General features: G+C 40.4%; 1 protein-coding gene across 2 annotated transcripts in view; it reads right to left on the bottom strand.

Moving 5' to 3' along the window:
• Positions 1 to 27,157, bottom strand: part of AMPD3 (adenosine monophosphate deaminase 3) — a 63,135-nt gene that overhangs the window by 1,650 nt on the left and 34,328 nt on the right. For both annotated transcript variants that reach the window (XM_061610399.1, XM_061610398.1), the window contains exons 7-14: positions 16,818 to 17,012; positions 16,421 to 16,552; positions 14,401 to 14,564; positions 10,579 to 10,705; positions 5,779 to 5,942; positions 3,522 to 3,642; positions 1,015 to 1,188; positions 151 to 261 (exon numbers count right to left, since the gene is read on the bottom strand). In XM_061610399.1, the coding sequence (XP_061466383.1) occupies positions 151 to 261; positions 1,015 to 1,188; positions 3,522 to 3,642; positions 5,779 to 5,942; positions 10,579 to 10,705; positions 14,401 to 14,564; positions 16,421 to 16,552; positions 16,818 to 17,012 (1,188 nt within the window). The remainder of the gene's footprint in view (positions 1 to 150; positions 262 to 1,014; positions 1,189 to 3,521; positions 3,643 to 5,778; positions 5,943 to 10,578; positions 10,706 to 14,400; positions 14,565 to 16,420; positions 16,553 to 16,817; positions 17,013 to 27,157) is intronic.

Below are 27,157 nucleotides of genomic sequence, written 5' to 3'. Positions count from 1 at the left end.
AGGATAAATGTGTATCCACGCATTTAATATACAATGTCTGCAATCCCAATCCTGATCAGGCCTCCTGATTCACCCATCTTCATGTTTGGCCCTTAACACACAAAAGAGCATATATGAAACACAGCACTTCCTTCAGCAAACTAAATTTACCTTATGTGACAAACCACTTTGTAGTACACTGTTCCTTGCTATTTCACACAGGTCACAAGTGCTCAGTTTCCACACTTGAGCTGCTATGGCATATTCCTCCATCAGTGCTTCCTTCAAATATAAAAATATATATAATTTCCTAGTGAATAACTTAATTTAAGACAACTGTCCAATGCTTTATTGGACCATCTCAAATGGTGAGCTACTTGCTGGGAACTGCAGACATCCTTGGCAACTCAGGCCTCCAAAGTAGATCTTAAAAGTCTAAACAGGTACACATATATGTTTATGTATTCAATATTTAGGATTTAAACATCAAATAAGGAAGAAAACTTAAAGCCAGCAGAGGAGCTATTAGAAATGATGGGGCATTTGGGGAGCACGTCTGGGGGATCTGCAGAACCCCAAGCAACCTTGTTTCCTTGGCATGTCACCAAATAGAACTTTCAACTATGCCAAGTCCTGGAACTGGCATAAGTAATACCCTTCTATTGATCACAGTGGCAGGTAAGAAAAAACTGTCCCCACTTCCAGTCCTGCCTTCAGCAACCAGCAGGGCTTAGGAAGTGGCTGTAGGTCCACCACAGGATCTCCATCTGTCTGTCTTCTTTGTCTCTTTCTCTCTCACACAAACACACAATTGCTCTATGGGCAATATTCTATATCATTCTCAAAAGAGACCCAATGTACTTAATTTATTTCAATGTGAACATGAGTTCAATATAATACTATGGCTTCAACCTTATGTTCAGTACTTCCTTCTAGGTGAACATGCATTTGAGTGGGCTACTTATTTTGAGTTGGCTAGAAAAACCATTTAAATTAATTCATTTTAAATTGCAGTGAACTTCCACAATTACATACTTTTGTATAATGGAACTGCATAGGGTCATCTGTGGACAGAGAAACATGGAGTCCCTTGTGTAGAAATTCTCGGAGTGGGTTTTTTGAATACTCCAGGAAAAGACTGTTGTTGCTAAGAGGAGACATGGCAATGGGGATTTGTGCAAGATAATAAAGATACTGGAGAACTGGACTCTGGACAAAAACAACAGAAAGAGCCATTATTCATTGGTAAAGAGAGATAACAGGAAATGAGATATTCAGTCAGAGGAAATGGAATGCGCTCAACTTCATTCATTATGACTTTGGAACACTGAGCCCTCCCTTTCCCCCTAACCCTGTAAGAGCTGCATATGTACTGTCATTTTGTATATTTTACAATTATCTATTTCAATAAATGTCATTAGCAATTGTTTATAACTTTTTTAAAAAAAGAGTTGAGACTTGGGATGTTAAACAAATGGTTTACCATTAACTGAGGGCCCGTGCTTACCTCTGCAATCTAAGCCCCTTGTGTTTCCATTAATTTGTCGGTGTCCATAACGTTCCCCACCATTTCAGACTCTCTCGTACTTAAATCCGTGTTTCCCCTATTCTGCTATAAAATGATTATTATTGCTATCCCAATTATTAACCTCTGTAACATCTGCAGTGAGGACATCTTGCCCCAGTTTTTTGCATTATGCGCGGATCACAGGGGTAGGTCCCACTCTCTGTTCACGGCACCTCCTTCTTCCTTACAGCTCAGTCGTGTTTCCAGTACTGAACCTGGGCTCTTTCTCCTTGCTTCTGTAAGCTGTATTGCATTCCTCAGTGTTTTCCCATTTGCTTTTTTTTTTAAAAAAAAAAGCTGTATTTTGCAATCAAATATTAAAGCAATTATTTAGTCAAAGTATCACTTTTCTTTTTAAAAACTATTTTGCCAACAATTGAAAAATTGAGTATTCCTTGAAAACAGGGAATGGACCTCTTTTCTTCACTATGAAGGTTTATATTGTATTAATAACATTTAAATACTATGTACTGGGCTCTGTGTTGTTTTTGCTTGAGCGTTTTGCGCTCAGTCAAAAAATCAATTATTTACCAATGCAACATTTTTGCATTTTTATATTTTTTATTTATTAGATTTATATCCCGCCCTTTCTCTCGATGTATAAATGGACATTTTTATATAAGACGACTTGTGGATTTTCAAGGCTTAGGAATGGCATTTATTTTGCTGACACTTTGGGGGGTTACTGTTAACTTTGCCGTTTTGCACATCCATTTCCTGTTTATGTTTTGATGCCTTTTAACAAAGGCTTCATTAACTTTCAGTCTTCAAACACCTTTCTTTTTAGGTCCTCTTTTCCATTATTTGCAGGTAATCATTTTCTGCGCCCATTGTTGGAGTAGGATGGAAAATATCCACTCCTCCAATTTCTGAGCAGGTTCTCAGTCCTCCTCCCAAAATCATTTTCGGAGACCCTCTCTCATCTGTCTGACCCTATTTCTTTAATTCTCTACTACAGTTCCGGATCTTTTTTCCCTACCTAAATACAAACCCGTGCATGCATATCAATTAAACAATGATACATATATGTTTTCGTGCTCTTCCAAGTGTGTGCCAGAACAGAAAAACACACCAAAAGCAAAGGACCCTTAAGGACCAATCATCTTAAAGAGGTGGATTTAGAGGCGTGACAAAATGCAAAAGCAAAACAGACAAAAACACCCCACCTACATGATATCTGAAAATCAGGTTTTAAAAAATAAATCCGAGCAAACAGAACACGTATGGATCTTGAGGCCACCAACTGAATATGGAAAACATGGCTTTGAGGTTAGGTATGGATGGGCCCTGAAGTGATAAATATGTCTTCTGTGACTTTAGTACAACCCAACCCTTCAAAATCCAGGTTTCTGCAAATGATAGCCTCACTTTTGAACAAAGCGTAAATTTGTATATATAACCAAAACTGTATTTTCCTTGTTGCAGTTTGTATTTTTAGACGTGATCTGAGCTCCAGGAAGGCAGAACAGAGGAAATAAAGCATGTGTGGATTTAAAAAGAGGACCAAAATGTGGCTTAATAATGAGAAACAGAGAATTTCTGCCTGAATGCTGGGGATAACCTTACAGCAGAAACACTTCCTTAGAGAAAAAACATCTAGATATTCCCTGGCAACAGAACAACAATGGTGTATTCATCGCTCTGTGTTCTAGAAAGGTCCCCTAGAAGGGCACCGTTTCATTCTTCTAATATCAAACGTTTCTGAATTAACTGTATCATAATTGTATTACCTCAAGTCTGCCACCCAGTGGACAATTGTCTTATGGACCATAAACAGTCCAGACAAAATTAAGCTCTGAAAACCCCCATTAATTTTCATCACAGAAAATGAAGTATGTCCTTAACTCTCCCAATGAAAGCTATGAAGCTCAAGCCTTCTTATTTTTACTAAAGTCCTAATGAGTCCAAAGGTTCACAATAACCACACACAAAAATTGTGGCCTTATTTTGCTAAATGAATGACAAAGTCATGTACCTTCTTCAGGAGTAACCCATGGGAAATGTTGTCCGCAGTTAGAAAAGCTGACACCAGGTGAGTGATTGATCCAGCTTCTCCACAATGAGGCCGAAACAAGAAGGTGCTCATACCTCTTTCTCTATAGGAATTTAAAATAAATCAGATAAAAATATTTGTAAGCATGCATTCACTCTTTGCAAGTAATTCCTGGGTAATCATAAAATAACTTTTATAATGTAAGATCACAACACCAGTTAGATAAGCAAGCAAATTGCCTCTGAGACACTGAATAAAGTGAGGGCCAGGGTGATGTGGAGCACAATCCTATGCATGTTTCTTAGAATAAAGTGACAGTCCCTTCAGGGACTGGGTCAGGGTCAGGGTCAGTCTTACCATTAAGCAGAGTAACAAAGGGCTAATGATTTTTGGCAGCAAACTGTTAGTTATTTATTATTGTATTTTTACTGCCAGGGAAGGAAAAGAGGTGTTTGTGAGATTTTCTGCCTCATGTGCCAAAATCATTTGGCTGGCCTTGGGCACAATACATTGGGGGGGGGCACCATTTGCTTCTCTGTCCCAGGCAGCAAAATATCTTGGGTCAGCCCTGCCCCACTGTGTTCAGTGAGGATCACTCTCTGTTAAGTATGTTTATGTTTGCAGCCCAAATGACTCACTTCAGACCATAGGGTGACTTATGCAGTGAACTGATTATATTTTCTGTGGAATAACAGAGGCAACTTTCCCCTCAGCTCTATTGTGGCACTAGCTGATGGCTTAAACACAAGCATAAACTAGGAGAGGTGGCTGTCTGTCAGTTTATCTGTTTCATATTTCTTAATCACAGCAGTTTTCTTCATTCCCATACAAAAACCAAAGGAATTGTGAATCACTAGACTGATTCAAACAAGTTCCAGTCTAGTCAATTTCACTCCTAACAAGAAAAAAGAAAAGGGGGGGGGTTAAAGAAAGAAAATGTTCTTCGGCAAGCAATGTTCAAAAGAAAATTACTTTAAAATATAACATGTTTTTGAAATGGTAGGGCATTTGCATTCTATTGCTTTGCATTTTTTGTAAAAAAGAAGAGAGATGAAAGCACATGAAAAATGGGGGACATTCTACATATCCTTCACAGGCTAATATACATAGGAAAAGTTTTAAAAACTAATCCAGGCAAGACAAAAAAAAGAGAGTGTCTAATGATGTTATGGACCCAATCTACTGGCGCTAGTGATGTTTTTATGCAAACTTCTATTGCAGGAATACTGGCTATACTCCTGAAAGCTAGTTTTGCCATCTCCGGACATTGCTTGAAGTGTTACAAAATCTTGAAAAGTAGGTTTGATCCAGAGACCATAGCAGGTTTTTTAACAAAAGGTGCATGTGTACTTTGGGCAGCTGATGGGTCTACAACAGAGATGGGTAACTTTTTTCAGGCTGAAGAGCCAAATGTCAAAGAGGTCATGGCTATAGTGCAAAAGCAGGAGTGACCAACAAATGTTTATGAATTTGGAGGGATGCATAAAAACCTTTTGGCATCACAGAATCACAGCAAGGGACCTGCAGGAGTGGTCAGTAATTTTTAAAAAATTATTATAGTTCTACAAATGGACCCATTTGGAGGAGTAAACAAACCTCTTGTAGTCATAGTATTGCAGTGGGAGACCCAAAGCAACACTATTTTTATTTTTACAAATTTGGAGGGGCTTGGGGGCCACAAAAAACCTTATGGGTGGCTAGATGTGGCCCATAGGCCCCAGGTTAGCCACACCTGGCCTACAAGTATGCCTATGGATCTTTAAAAATTATCTCCTCTCTAGACAACAAGAGAAATCTGTTGCTTATCTGTTTTCTCAAATTGCCAAGTTTAACCTAGGGGCCAGACCTATGAATGTACAGTCCTGGTTAGAATTTGTTTGAATAGCATTTGTCAAATGCTGTATATAAGGTGTATATAAGGTGACAGAATCAGGGAGAGGAGAGTTGGCTCCTTCTTTCCACAGATGATCAGCCTGTTACAGAAGCTGCCACTGAGGACTACACAACCCTAGCCTGAGGAAAACATCTGTGCAGCACTGTTTTGTACAAGTATTTCCGCCTTTTGGAGGGCTGCCTGTAAACAGCCTTACAAACAGAATCAGGAACGGGGGGAGGGGGGAGAAACAGCTCTAGAAAGGAGATCTTAAATACACTCACATAATGTTGGTCTAACTTAAGCTACTCTTCAAATTCCATGTCATATCTTTCTGCTAAAGATGTAGTGATAATATATACTTACTTTCTAAGATTGTTGAGAACCATGATGTTTGCGTACATGTAATACAGGTAATAACTATATGGAGGATTTTTTTCACTAGTCCAAATATCAGGGTTGGGGCTCTTGTCAGAGAACATGTGGTCACTATGTTTGGATTCATCATCCACACTATCAAACCCTGTCACCTAGGAATCCAACAAAAGCAGATTTCTTTGTGAACAAACTTTAAACACAATCAACTGAAGTGTGTGGCCTAAACAGTTAAAATCTAACGAGGAAACATAATTATTGATAGGGTGAGGATTTCTCTATCTTCATTTATATGAATAGTACTATAAATTTACTTACAGGTGTCTCCTTCAGCTGCAGCTCAATCTCAACAAAACCTAATCATCCGCCCACCTGACACCAGGCTTTCCCCCCCTCACATTACTTTCATGGAAGGCAGCTGTTGCATTCCTGTGCCATATAGTGTCAGGATACCTGGCATAGCCACACATGAGGATCCCATGCAATAGCTTCTCCCCATCCCTACTGGAAATTAAGACAGTACAATAGTGTTGTGGAAAGAAGCCACACCGTGATCTCCTCCTATGAGGTTCCCAGATTCTGATGTTACTTTTGCAGCATGGATAACAGCAACACTTTCCATGCCACATTAGGAGAGGCCCTGAACATTCAGACCAGCTAATCAAGCAAGAGCTGCATGTTCTATTAGGAACTGGGCTCATGATCAGGACAAGCAAAGCAGGCAACACAGAAATAGATGCAGCCTCCTCTTTCACACCCAGAGGGCCCCCAATAGCCCTATGTCATTCATTAGTCAAAAACTGCCCAGTGTTCACAACAAAGATGGCAGAATCATACATCTTTAAGCATTTTTACCTTTTTTTCCAGCAGAGGGAGTTGCTTCCTCTTGCTGCAGTGAACACTACCATTTATTTTGGAGGGAGAATGTCAATAGGAATGTAACAGCCCCTTCCCCCACACAATGAAGGTACTCAGCAAATATATCAAGCAGGATATGGCAGATAGAGTTATGGCCTCGAAAGCCAGAAAAGGTAGAAGATTTAAGAGTTCACTGGCTTCTGCTCCAGATGTTTTAAAATTTGTGGTTTTGATTGTTCTGAGTCTTGACTCGCTTTTATTTGCCATCCCACTTCTATTTTGATATGTATTTTTACTGATTTAATTATGTTTTTGTTAGCTTCTATGTATAGTACCATGTATAGAAAAGTGGGGTATAAATTTAAATAAAACATACTGAGAAGGGAAGGATGTGTGTGATTGAGAATACTGGTAGAAGATTTGTATGTCAAAAGTTGTTTTTGAAGGGATACATTTGAGGATCTATTGCCATTTAGAAAGCTGTGCATTAAAGCCTGAGTTATTATTTTGAAGAGTGTTAGCATTTCACCACCATGTACTGAAAGTATTGCAATGCTAACAAGTGTCAGGGAAAAATCAGGGAAGAATGCAAAAAGACAATACCTCTAGTTAAAAAGAAAGATCTCAATGGATAACTGAAGAAACTCTTAAAATGGTTAAGAGAGAAGGAACGCAAAAGCAAAAGGCGATAGAAACACAGTCAGAACCCTAAATACAACAATACAGTGACTAGTATGTAGGGACAAGGAGAACTATTACAATATTATATAGAAATAGAAGAGGACAACAAAAAAGGTAGAACAAGAGCCCTATTCCAAAATATTAGAGAAATGAAAGGGAAATGTAACCAAGAGCAGGGATGTTGAATCATCAACAGGGGAACACACTGACTGACCAAGATGAAATAAAAGGAAGATGGAAACAATACACTGAAGAACTCTATAAAAGAGATGCAAGGATGACAGATTCATTCATGGAGGAACCGTATGATGAAGAACCAGAAATTTTAGAATGTGAGGTGTAAGCTGCTCTTAAAATACTTGGAAGAAACAAATCACTAGGAACAGATGGAATACCAATAGAGTTGCTACAAGCTACTGAGACTGAATCTGTCCAAATTTTGACAAAAATTTGTCAAGAAATACGGAAAACTAAACAATGGCCCACAGACTGGAAGCATTCCATATATATCCCAATTCCAAAGAAAGGGGATCCCAGGGAATGCAGTAATTATTGAACTATTGCCATAATATCCCATGCAAGTAAAGTAATGCTCAAGATTCTACAACAAAGGCTCTTACCATATATGGAGCAAGAAATGCCAAACATCCAAGCTGGATTTAGAAAGGGAAGAGGCACCAGTGATCATATCGCAAACATATGTTGGATAATGGACCAAGGAATTTCAGAAGAAAATCACCCTGTGCTTTATAGATTACAGCAAAGCCTTTGACTGTGTAGATCATGAAAAACTATGGAATACTTTAAAAGAAATGGGGGTGCCACAGCATCTGATTGTCCTGATGCACAACCTATACTCTGGATAAAAGGCTACTGTAAGGACAGAATATGGAGAAACCAACTGGTTCCCAATCGGAAAGGGTGTGAGACGGGTGTATTCTATCATCCTATTTGTTTAACCTGTACGCAGAACATATCATATGGAAAGCAGAATTGGACCAAGATGAAGGAGGTGTGAAAATTGGAGGGAGAAATATCAATAATTTAAGATATGCAGACGATACCATACTACTAGCAGAAACCAGTAATAATTTGAAATGAATGCTGATGAAAGTTAAAGAGGAAAGCACAAAAACAGGACTGCAGCTGAACGTCAAAAAGACTAAAGTAATGACAACAGAAGATTTATGTAACTTTAAAGTTGACAATGAGGACATTGAACTTGTCATGAATTATCAACTCCTCGGCACAGTCATTAACCAAAATGGAGACAATAGTCAAGAAAACAGAAGAAGGCTAGGACTGGGGAGGGCAGCTATGAGAGAACTAGAAAAGGTCCTCAAATGCAAAGATGTATCACTGAACACTAAAGTCAGGGTCATTCAGACCATGGTATTCCCAGTCTCTACGTATGGATGTGAAAGCTGGACAGTGAAAAAAGCAGATAAGAGAAAAATAAACTCATTTGAAATGTGGTGTTGGAGGACAGCTTTGCACATACCATGGACTGCAAAAAAGATAAATAATTGGGTGTTAGAACAAATTAAACCAGAACTGTCACTAGAAGCTAAAATGATGAAACTGAGGTTATTATACTTTGGACACATCATGAGAAGACATGAATCACTGGAAAAGACAATAATGCTGGGAAAAACAGAAGGGAGTAGAAAAAGAGGAAGACCAAGCAAGAGATGGATTGACTCCATAAAGGAAGCCACAGACCTGAACTTGCAAGATCTGAACTGGGTGGTTCATGACAGATGCTGTTGGAGGTCACTGATTCATAGAGTCACCATAAGTCGTAATCGACTTGAAGGCACATTAACAACAGCAGCAACAATTGTGGTATCCCAAGAGCAAAAATATTTTTTAAATGAGATCACAAATCGCACTCTGCAAACTAATAGCAATTTTAAAATTAATCACTGGTCACTTTTGTTCTTTGCTCCCTCATTTAAAAATTCCACAAGCCAGATCTCAGGGTATGGTCTGAAGGCACGTAAGGCCATTATCTTGTTAAACTAAGCAGCACCTGGATGGATGACCACTCTGAGTTCCACAAAAGAAGAAAGGCACGATATAAATAAGAAAACGAGCAAGCAGTTGTAGAATGGTGTCTTGCTCATTTGCTGTCATATTTATTTAAGTATTAAAATCCACAAATCAATCATATGTGGATTGACACGATTATTTTTGACTGACAAAAACCCCTACAGAGCAATTTTGCCACTTCCCCATAATTAAGCTTTATGAAAGGCATCCTCAACAGATGGTATTTCACCACAATGTGACCTATTTTAAAAGTTGCCTTAATCTGAAAAGTTTAAGTTTGTTTGTTTACCGCCCCATAGCCGAAGCTGTCTGGACAGTTTACAGCAATTGCCTTAAAAAGGTGAAAACCTGGAGGCGGCTTCATAAAATAAGGTTAACCATTTGATGAATTTTTCCTGTGAAAAATTTGCAAACTACCCAACAACCTAATACACACACACAAAACTGGATTATGAGCTACATCAGCAAAAGGTTCCTGGCACTGGGTCTCAGGATACAGCAGTCAGGACTATGTATAGGCTGTCACCATATGAGGAATGTGGACACAGCTTCAGTCAGCAAGTGGTGTCACCTTTGACAACTTCAGGTACCTACACAGAGGATGGAGACTAAACTGCAGTAATGACCATTGGACAGGCAGGTAGTTATGGGAAAATAGATCAACACAGTAATGCACTCAAATCCTACTGTGTCTCTTGGAGAGGGCCTACACATTTCATGCTGAGGGGAGGGTTCTCGGTGACATAAGCAAAAGAAAAACCAGAACTTTGTGCCAAAGTAAACAAAATTCTGCACCAAGAAATAAAATCAATTTTACAACCTGTATAAATTATGCAATTTGTGTACTTTTGCTTATTTTGCATAATTTATTCTGTTTTGCTATCCCCAGGGCAGGCCAAAGTAGTATGCAGAACATGGATCTGTTCACCCTGTTCACCAGAAACCTTGCTGAGACCTCTTTCTCTGTGGCTCTTGAGATATTTCATTCCACCAAGTATTGCCCAAACATTTTCAGTTCTGTCACAGTAGCTTCAAGGACCATAGCTTCAAGGCTTTTAGCAGGGAGCAGTGAGACAGGAAACATAACAAAAACCTATGGTTTTTAGAAAAATTAATTCTACACTCAAACTAAGACATATTGTGTAATCATGAAATCACTAGATAAATACAGTCCTGGAGAATAATCATCCACATACTTACATATTTAAGGAAGAGGTGCAGCTCTTTATGATCCAAGGGGTTGATAGACGCCTCAAACAGAGGTAAGAAGATGTTTTCCAGCATTTTGCCAAAACTAGGCAGAATATTTTTTGACCTAAAAATATCACTGAAAGAAATAGGAATCTTAAATATTTTTACCCTGCATAGTTGGGGCATGATCAATCCCACCTCTCTGCACACACAGAGCAATCTCCATAGGCTTTCTGCTGAACCCTCCCATCCCCTGCCAAACTTCTGCTGTGACCATTTCCACAAGATCCACCTGTGTATGATCCACCAACATGCTTTCCTCCAGAACTCCACCATTCATTGTGTTCAAAATCTTTGTGAAAGTAATTGTGTTACAGGGCCCTATTGGGCTTAGGAGCGTCTCTCAGCAACATAGCCGTGTGGAGATTTGAATCTGTTTAACAAGCCTAAACCTAACATCCTAGCTATATACCACAGTGTAGAGCCAGTGTGGTGTAATGGCTAAGGTGCTGGGCTTTGACATAGGAGACCAGGGTTTGAATCCCCACAGCCATGAAACTCAATGGGTGACCTTGGGCTAGCCACTGACTCTCAGCCTAACCTACCTCACAGGGTTGTTGTGAGGATAAAATGGGGAGGGAAGAACCATATACACCACCCTTAAGCTCCTTGGAGGAGAGGTGGGATGTAAATGGAATAAATCAAACCAAATCACAGTGACTAATTACTCTTTAAAAAAAAATATACACCGCTTTTCACCACACCCAGATCACACATTGGACTGAATGAGTTTTGTCTCACTGTGCCCATCCTAAGCGGAGTTTACAATAAGGCAATACATTATACATCATACATCAAGCTTGGGAACCCAAATATGCCCATGGAATTTCCTGTGGACTCATTTTCCAGCTCAGATCTGCCATAACCTAACTCTGTAAACGTTATTTAAACAATGCAAAATATTGTTTAGAAATGCATTTAAGCATAAAATTGCTGACTATCATACATAATTTTATTATACAAATTATATATACATGCATATACAAATCGTTTATGCTTTAATTGACCTAATTTATTTAAAAGACCAATTTTTAAAAATCAGTCTATTGATTTTCTAATAATGTGGAAGTATAACCTGATGAGAATTAGTTTCCTAGATAAACCCTGCCCCAAAATGAAGGACCTTGTTTGTAAATCAATCCTGAAATCTCTCATTTTAAGTGACTAATGCAACTGTCATGCTTGTTTGCATTATGCTGAAGAGGAAAATTAACTTGCTTCCTAGTGAGTAATGTGACTTCTGGAGACTTATAGTGCTTTATGGACTCATTCCATATTCATCTCATCTCTAGAAAAGAACCATGTTTAGCTACAATATTTATAGACACAAAATACATAGTTATAACTAAGGCAGCCTGAGACCCCATCATACTAAAAGATTTAAATGAAAAAAAATTAGGGTGGTATTCAGTGCCAGTCCTACTCAGAGTAGACCCATTGAAGTTAATGGGAATAACGGGAATGACTAACTTAGGTTCATTAATTTCAGTGAATCTACTCTGAGTAGGACTTTGTTGATTACCACCCTCAGTATGAAGCTAGTTTTATATGTAGACCAGTTCCCATTGTAGTTAGAACTGCCTTTCGATTCAGCAGTCACAACAACTGCAGATTATTATAGCTGGCATTTTATGAAATGTCATTTTAAATGTGCTTTTAGTTTACCCCTAAAAGCAGGCCCAGCTTCAGATTTGGAGGAACTCTGGGAATATGTCCCATTGTGACCCTCCCCCCAACAATTACTAGTATGTGGGTGAGCTGTGGCACCAAGCAGAGCTCCAGGATCACTCAGCATATGTATAGGGGCTAGTACTGCCATCTTAATGATGCCAGTCTTGCCCTGATACATGTACATCAGAAGTAGTGCCAGCATCATTAACAGGATCATGAACAGCAGGCCATTATACACACATCCAGTGGGCCTGGAATTAAGCTTAGCACAGCCTCCACCCAGCTGAACCATGTCTACTTCAATGCCTACCAAAAAGCATGGGGTAGCTTCGGCTGCACAGGTAAGTGTCAGGCCCAGGATGTGACTCAGGAACCAGACCAACGGCTGTAGTTAATTTGTGTTTTATTAGGGTAATGTCCAAACAAAGACTGCGTTTTCTCATGAAGCAATACAGGGATACAGGTCCTGCGGCATTGGGAGAAAGTTGACAGAGCAAGGGACTTCTTCCCGCCTGTTCTTTAAGAAGGGGCCAAACGGGCGCGCAATCTTTCGCTCCTCCTTAACTGCCCCTCAGGTACTGCCCGCCTTCCCCCCCTTCTCTCCTGTCTTTTCAGCTGTCTGCGTGTGCGCGGTGAGGGGGGAAGCATCCCCCCCTCCTCTTCTGAAGTTTCCGATTCCAGGATGGGGGATAGGGGAGGGGCTGATGGTAAACTGCCTCCCCGCTTTTCGGCTGTGAGCAGCCCTCCCTCTTTCCCCTCTTGCTCTGAGCCTGAAAGAGGGGGAGGCGTGAGAATGTCCAGGGAGGGCTCAGGCTCCCCGTTGCTAAGCGACCTTATCACTGGCAGTTCCTCTGTTTCGTCTTCGCTCCAAAGGGGGGAAGTTCCTCCCCCTTCCCTCTGCCATCCATCCGAATACTCTTCTCCCAACTCTCCGGGATCCAGCTCCCCGGGATTGGGACCCCAGCTCTGCCTTCCGACAGTAAGGCAATGTGCTACTTGACTTTTAAGCATAGATCTGCAGTTAACACAGCAATGATATTTGTACATGATATGACAAAGGTCAGCATTGCCCCACCCACTGCTCCATTTAGTTAGCTAGCGCTTTCATAGAAATGCTGGACACATGGCAATGTCATATCATTCACCTTCTTTAACTTAACATTACTGAGAAATGTGGAGAGACGATGTGGGGCAGAACCAGCCATGCATCTAAAGGAGGGGCAGGGAAACCTTTCCCCCCCCCTATGAAGGGCTACATTCTCTCAAGAATAATCTGCCAGGGGTTGCATTCTAGCACAGTGGGCAGGGGCCGGTGATAGGCAGATTCAGAGCCAGAAGTGGTCAGAGAACCTTTCTTTTTCTCTCCCCCCCATAACCTCCCCTCTACCCCCCCCTCTCTCTGCCACCCCTTTCTTTTTTTCTGTCTGTCTCTCCATCCCCACCCAGAAGGGACAAGTAGCTTGCAAACACAGAGCCAGCTCAAGATATTTTGCTGCCTGAGACACAATAACAATTGGCATCCCTGTCCAAGACAAGGTGCACAGTATCCAAGGCTGGCCAAGTTATTTTGGTGCCTGTGACAGAAAAGGCCACCTGGGTATAAAAATTCAGTAATAACAAAAATAAATTAACAGTTTGGTGGCCTTTTGTGACATTCAAAATTAGCTGCCCAAGGCAGCTTCCTTGCTATGCAATGGTAGGACTAGCTCTGTGCAGAGGGTCCCCCCCTCGATTTTCCATTACTCTATTAATTCTGGCATTCCCCACTCCCTCTCACTTCTCCTCCCACTCTCATTAAAGCGGGCCAAGAGCTGCAGGTTCCCCACCCTTGATTAAAGGTAACATGTATTTTGGCTCTTAGAAGCAACTGAAATTGAGGTGTTTAACTTTGTCCTCTTTTTCTCACACAGGATATTGTGGTAACTGCTATGGTGCAAGATTGTTTGCTTCACAACAGGAGAGAATATTAGATCAAACTTCCTCATCATTTTAGCTTTTGACAGAAAGCAAGATTCCTGAACACTTTTAATAAATCAGGCAGAGAAGTGAAAGAAATGAAAGTACACTCACAAAGCTAAGAAAAAAACCACAGATACTTACTAGATTCTAGGAACCTGAATAATCCAACGCATGTGAGGTGAATAAACTTTGTGCCTAATGAACCATTTAGCTAAATTCTGCCATTCATCAGGAGAACGCCCATAAATTGACAGCCGAGGTTCTGTGTACTGGTATTTACTTTCTTCTAGTTCACGGGCAACTTCCTATTAAAAATAAGTCTTATTACATTTCTGCAAGGAGCAATACATAGATTATCACACACCCACTCCCTGCAAATCATAATATGGACAAAATGTCCATTGAAATCAATGGTTCAGGATGTTAGTGCTGTTTTGGTGCACTTCATTTTCCCAGAGGCAAGACTCCCCCGTTCACATACACATAGGCAGCATATTTCTGTCTTATTGTTTCCAACAAGGGCTATCCAGGACAATTTTCCTCACTCCTGTACTATTCACCCTGATGTGAAGTATGTCTCAATGAACTGGCTAAGAGGGGGAGATTCTTAGCTGAACTCCTATAAATTGCTTGGCCATTTTAATTATTATGAATGGTTTTGCATGACACCTTATTGGGGGTTAAGGGATTTAACAAAAGTATGTTAATGTTCTGAATACAGGGAATCTCGCTCCAGTCTTGGATATTGCAGCCATCAAAAGGTTCAATCCTCTAGTTAGGAGAGAGGAAGATAAAAAAAGTCAGGAGACAGAATTGAGGGCAGAGGTAGAAAGAGAAACAAGTTGGCTGAAAGTGATGCAAGTCAGGGTGCAGAGACTCTTTTTAGAATCTGATGCTGGGTTTTTATTTATTTTTTATGAAATAAAAATGAATAAAATGAAAAGTATGTGCTTTGCATATTGAAGGTCCCAGGTTCAAACCCTGGCATCTCCAGGTAGGCCTTGAGAAGTCTCCTGACAGAAAATCTGGAAAGCCACAGCTAATCAGTATAGACACTACTAGATTAACCAATGGCTTGACTCAGTATAAGGCAGCTTCCAGTCTTCCTAAGGGATATTTGACAACGGATCACAGCATTTAACTCTAGGATCTGAGATTTCCAGAGAAATGCTACATCTCAAAAATGTCATAACACACAAACACACAGCACAAAAAGCACGAGCCTTACTACTGAGCAATGCACTTAAGTAATCTCAAACAATAATTGGATAGAGTTCTAACAATGACTACAAAACAGCATTCCTTCTGTTCTTGGTTAGGAGCATGTGTTCCTGTGTTAGGAGCTGATGATGACCTAGCCATAGTGGACTCAAAAGCCTGAGTGCCAGCATGCTGCCACTTATTGCTTTCCATCAATTTATAATAGCCTGATGTTTCAACCAGCAACTATGTTAGAGTACGTCAAACTTACAGGGATGGTGTCTGGCAGGCCGGCATCAGAGGGCAACCAGGTCAGGCCCTGGCCGAGGGCCCCTGAAGGGCCCCTCGTTAGGGTGGTGGGTAGCGCTCCCTTCTGCAATCTGCAGCAGTGTCTGCTCCCAACCTTGCTGTGGATCACAGAGAGGGAGCTCCCAGGCACCCCTGTACTACCACACAAGCCCACCCACCTGCATGCCCCACCTACCTTTCCCTTGAAGTAAATGCTGGCTGCGCTGCAGGCACATGCCTGCCATCAACCAAGATGGCGGCCGAGGTTCCCCTAAGGGGTTGATGGCAGGTATCCGCACGCGTACCATCAACCAGGATGTCAATGGAGGCATCAACCCCTTAGGGAAGCCCCGGCCACCATCTTGGTTGATGGCAGGCATGCACGCACAGTGCAGGCAATATTCACTTCAAGGGAAAGGTAGATGGGGCATGCGTGTGGGTGCTGGGGCTCAGGGCAGGCTGGTGCCCAAGGGCCCTGGCATGCCTGGCACCAGCCCTGGTGTCTGGAATACATAATATCTCACATTCTATATGGAGTTCAGTTGCTTTGGGGTCTCAGCACCTCCTTGGCTCAGTGGCATATGCTGCAAGTAGTATACTTCACATGACACTATAATTCTTCTTCCAGAAGGCACTAAGAAACAGTGACCAAGGGGATACAAAAGATGTGTACCTTCACCATACGAGCAAAGTATTCACCACCAAGATAGTTCTCCGTTTTCAAATACAAGTCCCTCAGCTCACTTGCACCAACTGGATTATATTTGGAGTTAAATTTATCAAATCGATGAAATGTCTGGCGATCCTAAGATAAGAGAGGAAATCCTTATTCAAGAAAATAAACTGAATATCAGTTTTTAACTACTCGCATATTGTTAAAGCATATTATTACAAAACATTTATTTACCTCTATTTGTGCAGTAACAAAGCATCAAAGTTGTAGTTGAAAACATATTCACTAACAAAAAACACACAAAGGCACAGGAAAAATGTTCTCCCCTATACTAGGGTTCATTGACAAAATCTTGATCTTCATATTCAGTTTCATTTACAGATTAAAATATACTTACTGCGTGGACATCTAGTGAGTCTACAGTGAGGTCATAGGGATCCATATGGAGGTTTTCAAACACCTGCTTTAAAGTTATCTTCTTGCCTTTTTTCTCCCCCACTATCCTGTTTGGCTCAGTTTGATAAGTATGTTTAATGAACCTCAGCAAATGTTTCTGGTTCATACAGGCAGCAGCATGGATATGGGTATCAACCTGCAATCACAAACACGATTATTCTTGCTAAGCTGGCATCAAGCATGCATATTTTACTGTTATTCATCTGACACAGCACATAATTTGAAAGATATTAAGAATGTAAGAACCACCTGCTGGATCAGGCCAATGGGCCATCCAGTCCAGCACTCTCTTCTCACAGTGGCCAGCCAGATGCCTATGGGAAGCCCACAAACGGGAGCTGAGCACAACAGCACTCTCCTTTCTCGCTGTTTCCAGAAACTGGCATCGCTTCTGACAGCAAAGGCAGAGCATAGCCATCATGGCTAGTAGTCATTGATAGCCTTATCCTCCATGAATTCATCTACTCCTCATTTAAAGCCTTCAAGTTGATGGCCATCACTGTCTCTTGTAGAAGTGAATTCCAAAGTTTAACTATGCGCTGCGTGAAGAAGTACTTTCTTTTGTCTGTGCTGAATCATCCAACATTCAGGTTCATTGGATGTCCATGAGTTCTAGCATCATGAGAGAGGAACACTTTTCTCTGTCCACTTTCTCCATGCCATGCATCATTTTATACACTTCTATCACATCACCTCTTACTCACCTTTTCTCCAAATGAAAGAGCCCCAAATGCTGCAACCTTTCCTCATGAACAGGTCACTCCATCCCCTTGATCATTAAGCACTTTTCTGTTAGTGTGTTACAAAGCACTACTTCAGCAACCATGAGAGTAATTAAATAGCAGCTTTTAGGAATGGGGAAGATTATTTTTATATGGTTGATCTCCACCTTCCCCAGCACTGCAGTCCACAGATCACAAATTTCCCACTGTCTTGTCAAATGTAGCCCTTAGTCCCTCATCAGATACTACTTCTTTAAAAAAAAGAAACTTAATTCAAAGGCATATAAACAGTCAATGCTATTAAGGATAGAATCCTGCTAACTGCAGGACATTAATGTGGTATTTAATGTTCTTGTGACGCACAACACATGCACACCTGCATCATCATGAACTTTCATTCTGTGATCATAAGAGAGACCCATTCACCCCCTTCCCTCTGTCGGCTGCTGTGCCTCATGAAAATCTACTCCTGAAGATTGGGCAAACATTCTGAAACAGAATGCTATGTTGAGTAGGAAGCTGCAGCTGGAAAGGAAAAATAACTAAAAATCCAGGAAGCCCTCGTCCTTTGTGCAAGTCCTTGGATTAAAGTTACTATGTATATATTCTTTATGGACCCTTTTGAAGTGACTTTACATTATACATTTTCATTCCAATTACTTTACTCATGGATTGTGTCATTCTGTTTCCACCCCTTTTCCTGTCAATCATAATTTTATTTTGGTCTGATTTTACTTCCTGTCTATCAGCAAACATCAACCTCTGAAGATGTTTGTTTTTCTAATATACTGTTGACGCTATGCCAATAGAATAGTAGTAGCGTCACCCACTACTGTGACCCTGCCTACTCTTTAAAAAGTGCTCTGATGCTCTTTAAAAAGTTTATTTTAGAGTGACTTTTATGACTATGTTAAACAGTTCATTACCTTTTATACACAGTAAAATGTTTCACAAGTCTTCATTTGTCTTATTTTCCCAGGGATTGATGGAACTCCCCTTTGTTCCGATAAGAAAAACAAAGTTTCAGTAGCTGCACAAATCCTTGCAAAAATTATCAGAGGGAAAAATTGGATGTATAACATCTGCTTAAACTGAGAATTGTGTACAAAGTCTTTAACCATCAGGAACAGAGAGGTTGCAACTGACATGCTTTTTCCTAATCTCTGCAAGTTGTCTATTTTTTTGTCAATGTCTATTTTGCCTCCACAGCAAAGAAGTTGCTTCAGACTACCCACACAAGCCAAGGAGGAAAAATCTCAACTTCAGTTCCAGCGCTTGGCAGTGTTTGTAGATGGACCTTAGGCAAAATGTTGCACATTATCATATGGTCTATAATGAGCATTTCCTTCTGCACAGTAGTTGGGTCTGGATAAACCTTTTCACTGGAGAGGTGAAAGTCAACAACTGCATATTACTTTCATCTCTATGGTGGAATGGATTCAGACCCGCTACAGTGATAGGAAAGTACTGTTGATATTTTCCTCTTGCTCAGATTCTTCAAGATGTCTTGAGTGATTATTGGAGCATAAACAAGATTATTTAAGATGTTGTATATCTTCTATTCTGCAGTCACGACTAGTAAGTAGCAATCCAAGAATAGTGGAAATAATCTATGAGGCACTCTGTCCTGACAACTATCACCGGTCATGGCAAGAAATACTATAGTAAATACAAAACAAAATAAAACATGAATAAAATACCAGCCCAGATCCTGCCATATAGAGGGTACTCTACATTAAGATGGAAAACCTGTGTCCTTCCAGATATTGATGGGGTCCAGCCCGGCTGGTCCTAGGATAAATAGTGCCTTGAGCAAGGAGTGCCTTTGGCACACACACCCTTGTGGTCAACTTTGCAGGGCCACTCAGAGGGTTTATGGGGCCCAGTGCAGGTGTGATTTTGGGGGCCCTGCTGCTGCCCCCTACAAGGACAATGTGTGTGCATACAAAGCTGGGGACCGTGTGCAGGAATTACTTGCATGCACAAACTATATGAGAATTATCATCCACAGCTCCTCCTTGCCCTGGAATCACACAGAATGACAGATGTGCTTCATTTTTTCTTACATGGGGATAAGGGAATAGAGATCAGGTTCTACTTCTCCTGAGTACTTCCTTCAAATCCCTTCAGAGCTTCTTTCTGCTTCCTGGGGCTCAGTCTCACAGTCTTCTGGGTCTGGCTTGCTGCTAGTCTTTTCCACTTCTCAGTCAGTGAGGCTTCCTCTCAAGACCTGGCCTCACACCATTCCTATGCCTTTCCTTGTGGTAATGGCCACAGAAAATTACTCTTTAGCGGCACCTTACCTGAAAATCTTAGGTGGCATTCATTCACACATTCACTACTTGAACTCTTTCCCTACTGGGCCTGGAGGTCTTTCTGTGACAAGAACAGACTGCCTACTCTGCCACAGAATCCATCCCTAAAGCCTTCGTTCTGTCTTTACAAAAAAAACTGTAACTGAGGCGACTAGGCCTGGGCCAGTCACAGGCCTTATCTCTGTTGCCGGCCAGACATAAAGAAAGACATTACCTTGCTGTGATTGGTTTATTCTCCTTTAGTTGGGCTGCAGACTTAGCTAATAATCAGGCCCCTCCCTTCCCGCCTCCCAGTTGTTGTTATATGCGTTCAAGTCCAATACAACTTAAGGCAACCCTATGAATCAGCAACCTCCAATGGCATCTGTTATAAACCACCCTGTTACAGCCAGCTTAAGCATCAAATTAGCATCTATTCTGTTCACACACAACTATGCAAAATACTTACTTCCTCATGGCCAGGCAGATGTCCTATTATGTTACAATTACATATTCAGTGTCATCTTGCACTCTAATGTACCATTATTTCTTCTTTTTATTATTATTATTATTATTATTAATTGCATTTATATACCGCCCCATAGCCAAAGCTCTCTGCACGGTTTACAAGTAAACAAATATACAAATATACAAATTTAAAAAACACATTTTTAAAAAGCAATTTTAAAAAGCTTTATGAAAACTTTAAATAAAATGCCAAGAATTCTGGTGAGCAATGGGGCAGGGGCAGGGCAGGGGCCACTAGTATGCACAGGAACTAAGAAAGTACTTGCTTTGTGGGGCCTGGGGTCAATTGCCCCAGCCCCCCCCCCCAGCAGCCCGGCAGCTTTACAGTATAACCAAGTTTATTTATTTATTTATTTATTAGATTTGTATGGCTTGTGCAGGGTTGCAAAACATAGTAGCATAACAGACCCTGCTACTCCCAGGCTTTTCCCCAGCAATGCCTATGAAAAACTCTCAGAGCAAGCTGCCTCTTATTTGCTGCTCTGCTTTCAGTGCACTCCTGCTCCAGTTCTAAGATCCCAATGAATTCTCTATCATGTGGTGTGGGTGGCTCTCAAAGGAGGACTCTCAGAGAATTGTACACATCATGGAGTTGTAGGTCTATTTTCTCACATACACAAAATGGCTCCTGCTGCAAGTTCTTCTCGCTGAGCTCCAACACTCCCTCCTCAGTTTTAACAGATTTTACTTTTAATATTTTTTGTTTTGTAGTGTTCCTATCCATTGGTAACCATCCTTTATTTTAAAATACTCATTATTTTTATCTTTAAAAATTATAAAGAAAAAGGTAGCCAGCTGACCTCTTATGACTATATTTTATTATTACTTATACAGCGCTTATAGTATTTGAAGTACTGTGTTTTGTAATGTTGCCTCAAAGTAAAGCTGTGTTCCACTGATTTTTACCTAGTGTTAATGACATCAGCTGGAAATTAAGAAACATACTTTAATGCTAATTGAAGGAAGATCATTTTTGTAATTAGTACCCAGACAACTTGTAGAACCTTGAAAAAAAGGTTATAGACACTTTTTTTTGCCACCCTAGCTCAGTTCGGACAGTACATTAAAAAAACCATAGCCACTGAGGTCAGCTCAGTGTCCCTGTTGGCTCAGCTTAGTGCTCCTCCAAGATCAGCTCAGCATTCCAGGGATTCACCTAGATCACCCACCCCTAGGGCCGACCCTGACTCCAACTCCCAGCAGCCCCAGCCAGCATGGCCAATAATTATGGATGAAGGGTGTTGGGAGTCAACATCTGGAAGGCCACAGGTTCCCCAGCCCTGTACCTAAAGGGACAAATAGAGACAGATTAATTTAACCATGAAAACAAAACACAAAATCATACATAGGAACATATGAATATCACATGGATTGATGGTCATAACATGTAAAGTAACTCTTGTGCATTGAGAAATCAAAACTGATAAGCTTTTATTCGTGTCCTGGTGCTCTAGTTCTTGCTGGGAAGTTTCAGCTACAGTATATTTGGCTACATGAATGACATAAATAAATATAGTATCAAGCACGAGGGTGTTATTTTTTTTAGAACACCCAACTCAGTTAGGCCTTCTACCTAACTCAGTTAGGCCTTCCACCCTACAAATCAAAACTTGGTGCCTTGTAGCTTGATTATAATCATAAGCAGCTCTATTGAAGACAGAAGACAGCACCAGAATATTCTGCACATGTAAATTAGAGACAGTATTCAATCTTAATCATGATATCCAAGGAAAAAGACAGCATATTTACTCATTTTTGCCCTAACGAAGCAAAAAGTGTTCCATGAATAGAAACAGAAGCTTCATCACACCTGCAGCATGTTTCTATTGGGGAAAGGGGAGAAATTCTCCACATCGAGCAGCTCAAGTTGAACTTGCAGTTCTGGCCTCAATGCAGAGATCCAAGAATGCAACAGGAATGAGTTGCAATCACCTATAGAGTGGGGAAGGAAGAGCCATTGCAAAGGAGTTTGTCCTCACAGCAGCAGCTTTTACAGTGGTAAGTGAACATGACCCATAATTAAGAGTTGAGTCCCAGACTTATGGTCCTCATTTTATGACTGCAAGTGTGGATGAGCCATCCATATTAAACACCACAAATAGAAGCTTCATGTTATTGAGAAGTTTCCTGCTTTTCCATGGAATCAGTTATAGAAATCTGCTGCAAGCTAAGAAGTGTCAAGTAATTATTATGTATAAGAACATGTAAAGCAGCACATAGTTTCAATGTAATCTACCTTCCACCTTTTAAAATTATTGTTGTATAATTCAAGAGTAATGCAATAAGCATACAAACATCAGGTCTATGGGTTCCAGAGCTTGGAAAAGTTACTTTTTTGAACTACAACTCCCATCAGCCGAATCCAGTGGCCATGCTGGCTGGGGCTGATGGGAGTTGTAGTTCAAAAAAGTAACTTTTCCAAGCTCTGGCCCAATGCTCTCCTTCTACTCACAGAAGGGTCTTTGAATAAAGCACTCATTGACTGAGGAAGATTGAGGCAATAACCACACTGTCCTCCTTCCTTCTGAAGTCCTCTATATTCCTTCAGTGCTGTTCCCTCTGGTGCCAATTTGGGAGGCATTAGGGAAGGGGAAATTTGTTAAAATTGCCTCTTTCCCAATTCCATTTATGGAAGTCTCCACTACATCAAAGAGTATTCCATGAATATATTTAATACAATCTGATTTTGCTATCTGTGTGGCTGTATTACTCTGTTACTCTAAGTACCAAGAGCTATTTGACATTTATTTAGTACTAGAAGTGTACCAGAGAAATCTGAGTGATGCTGCCCTTGAACCAGAAGACTTCCTGTCTAACCCACACAGGACAAAATTAAGAAGTTTTATTTATTTGTACGATTTATTTTGAGCACAGAATTTCAGTCTTCTTCACTAATATGTTATTTTTTGGTGCAAAGTTTGCATGGGGTATTTTTTGGAAACGGTACATACAGTAGGGTTGCAAGTTTTAATCAACAGATACTGAACAAGTAATGGATGCGACATCTTCCCTTGTACAGTAGGCTACATTACAGCTATACAAAAGCCAGAGGTTTCCACATACAAATATACCTCACAGTTCCAACCAAGCAATGGGCATCACAACAGTTCAAGGTTACATTCCAGCCAGGCCTATGATAAGTGGTATGCGACCTGGGAGAGTTCTGAGGACCAGAAAGAGGCCGAGGGGGCTGCATTTGGCCCTGGGCCTAAGGTTCCCCATCCTTGCTTTAAACCAAGTTTAAAGTATCAAAGGTGGTTGTGTGTATATTAATGGCCTTGCTATTATAATACCTTCCTTTGCAAGGGCACTCAACAACTCTGCTAAAACTTATCGAGTCAGGGTAGCTTGTTACCTTTGACGCAGGAATCATACTTATAATCCAAATGGTTTCAAGAAATTAACTAGATTCAGAATCATATATGGAAAGTTATGAATACAGTTATAACAGAAAGTTTACCCTGCTAAGAAAAGCAGATTGCAGTTAGGAAATTAAGTGGATCCCCAATAAATTTTAGGGAAACAGTAGAAAAATTAAGATGCTACAACTTGCAACATGTTCCTTTCTTATTATGTCAAACTAAATGCACCTTTATTGAAATAAAATGCTGAATACCTGTCTGCCTACAAATTAACAATTCTTAGATACTTGCAAGTATTTTTGCTATTTTGGAAGACACTACTATCCGATCCAGCTTTAGGAGGTTTATTCACATTTTCTTAGAATTATCATTACGTTTACAATGAAATCTCATGACAGTTATCACCTCCTCCCCGAGCGTACCTAATAAAATGTTAATCCAGCTAGAACAACAAATTAATCTAAAGGTCATAATGCACTCTTGAGCTTAAAACCAGTTGCTGAAGCTCCTGGAGTTTTCAGAAGGTAGTAAATGTCATGAAACTAATTAGTATTCTATAACAGACAGTTCATTAGCATATACTTATTATTCACCATCATAGTTTAAAACATGAAGGTGAGAAACCAGCTTTGCAGATCAGTTTTCCACAGTAAACAGAGTCAAAATACATGCTGTTAACCTTTTAGTTCTTCTGTTCATTATAATTCTTTCTTTAATTTTCTGTTAAATTTGCTTTGTAACCACTTTTTACTTATTTCACCATAAACCAAGAGAGTGTTTCCTTACGTTCTGTCAGACAGCTGTATTAAAATCAAACCTGCTTATAACCACTTTCTTTATTTTTATATATATACACACACACACTTTTTATTGAATTTTAGAATGTTACAAATCTAACACAACATCAATAATCAAAATACAGTCTACACATAAAAAATAGAACTTACTAAACTATCTTATATTTACTATATCCCCTTAAACTATATTCCTCCCCACTCCCAGGCAATGGCTTATAACCAGTTTCTGCCATGGATATTTAAAATAAAATCAATTTTCATTCAAAATTGTGTAGCCATTATATGTGCAAAATCAAGTTTACTTTGGCATTGGAGTTTTGTTATTATAGGAGTAAGATGAAGGGCAATTTGTTTTAGACAGAGAAACACTGCATACCTGAATAATACCTTTACAAGATCAGAAAGGATGTGTGGCCAATTATATTTTGCCTACCATACTTAAATACAGTGGGCAGCATCCAATTAAACAGTTCCCCTAGCAGAAGAACTTTTAGCTGCACAATGGAATTTCTCTGCACACATCTCTCCCTGCAGGACCCCTAAATCTGCTCTGGAGGGTTGGGGGAACCCTCAGAACAGATGTAAGAGTTTCACAGGAGGCAAAAGCAGCTAGAGAAGAGGGTGTGGAAGTTTCACTGTGCAACTAAAAGGCTTTGTGTTAGCAGAACTGTTTAAAAGGATACCACCCAGTATGGTTATCTGAACCTGTCCTTAAAGAAATCCATCACTAGATCAGCTGGTGTTATCCAGCTCACACGTATTTATCTTGGGGGGAAATGTTATTTATTTATTAAATCTTAATTAATAAAATTTGCCCTGCATTCGTCTCTTTTAGTCTATCATAGGCAGTTCACAGGTCATGTAATCCTACACATATAACCCACGACAACAAAAAATAGTAGAAGTAGCAACAATAAAATAGACAACAGCAATAGAATAAAACCAGCTCAGTCAACCACTACTTGATTGGATGGTAGTCTCTTGACCTGGTGTCTAAAAGCAAACAAAGACCAAAGCTTTTGGGTCAATTTCCTTTTGAGAAGAGTTATTTGTCTAGATCAAACATAATTTCATACTGCACTACATCTGTATAGAGCACCATTCTACACAGATTGTGTTAGGGCAGAGAGAAAAAGGCTGTACTAGTTCCTTTTTATAAAGAAAACACCACCTAAGTACACCAGAGGTAACATACAAAGATGTAGATCAGATCCTTTGCCTTGTCCCAATTAGCACTTCATTTCTATATTAGTATCTCATTAACCAGAATATCTCTTGTGTTTGGTGTGATGAACAGTGAACAATGCCCTTCATCATAGTTGTTGTTCTATTCACCTTTATTCACCTTTATTACAGTTTTCCACTTTTAAAAAGCCTGTGTGTCCATTTATTCAGCCATCTCCATCTACACAGTGGTTAACTTTAGTTTGTTTTTGAACTTGTACAACTATGGCTGCTTCAACATCCCAGAAAGCTGACTCAAGATGTTTGTGTGACCTGGGGCCCTTGGGCACCAGCTTGTCCTGGGTCCCAGTATGTGCGCGCACACACACACGTGTGCACGCACAGCCACGCGTGCACCCCACCTACCTGTCTCCTGTCTTTTGCAGCTATGTGGCCTGCACATGCAGCACTACCATTAACCAAGGGCAGCCAAGGTTTCCTTAAGGGGCTGAAGCCTCCACCGCCATCTTGGTTGATGGCACTCATGCGTGCTACAATCTCTGGCATCAGGGGCATCAGCACCTTAGGGAAACCTCGGATGCCATCTTGGTTAATGGCAGGGCTGCGCATGCACTGCACACAGCCACAAAAGAAGTCAGCAGAGAAAGGTAGGTGGAGTGAGGGAATGGCAGGTGGCTCGGAAGCTCCGCGGATTACAGAAGGGGAGCGGAGGGGCCCCTCAAGGCCCCCCCAGGCACCCTTGGCCAGGGCCCCACCTAGCTGCCCTTTGGAGTCAGCCCTGGTGTGACCCTTTCTGCCCACACCAGCAAAGTTACTGAAGTAGTACACAGATATTTGTGCAGATAGCAAGCCCACAATCCCAGAAGTAGGAAATGAATAATGAGAGGGAATACTGAGAGAAAAAAAAAACTTTGTAAACAACTGAAACAGAGGTGTGCATAGTGAAATGTGTCTTAAGTTAGAAGCACAGCAAAGAAAGAATTAACTTTCTCCAGAGGATATGACACATCCTAGGGGGAGCTAGACTGATTTAGCTATTGTAGTTAGTCAGTATTGTGTGTGCTGGGTGATGTCTAGCACAGTACAAGGTCAGATGTTTTACTGTTTAAGAATTGTTAAATAAAGAAGTTCTATTTTATCCTTTGTCTCATCCTGATCAATATAACAGTGTGTACCAATCTGATATATTTTTACTATCTTATATTACTTTCTTCATAACAATCTCTCTTCCTCTCACCCTGTTTGTTGCCTCCACAACACTCCCCAAGTTTTGGTAACTTTCTACCTTACTGGGTAATCATATAAACTAGCTCTCAACATCTTCTAATCCAAACTAAGCTTTCAAGCATATTAAACAATGTTGACACCTTCCAGAATTTCAGTTACACAGGTG

This window comes from Rhineura floridana, chromosome 2, assembly GCF_030035675.1.
Source record: "Rhineura floridana isolate rRhiFlo1 chromosome 2, rRhiFlo1.hap2, whole genome shotgun sequence".
Lineage (NCBI taxonomy): Eukaryota > Metazoa > Chordata > Lepidosauria > Squamata > Rhineuridae > Rhineura > Rhineura floridana.
This window is presented reverse-complemented; position numbering and strand designations above follow the sequence as displayed.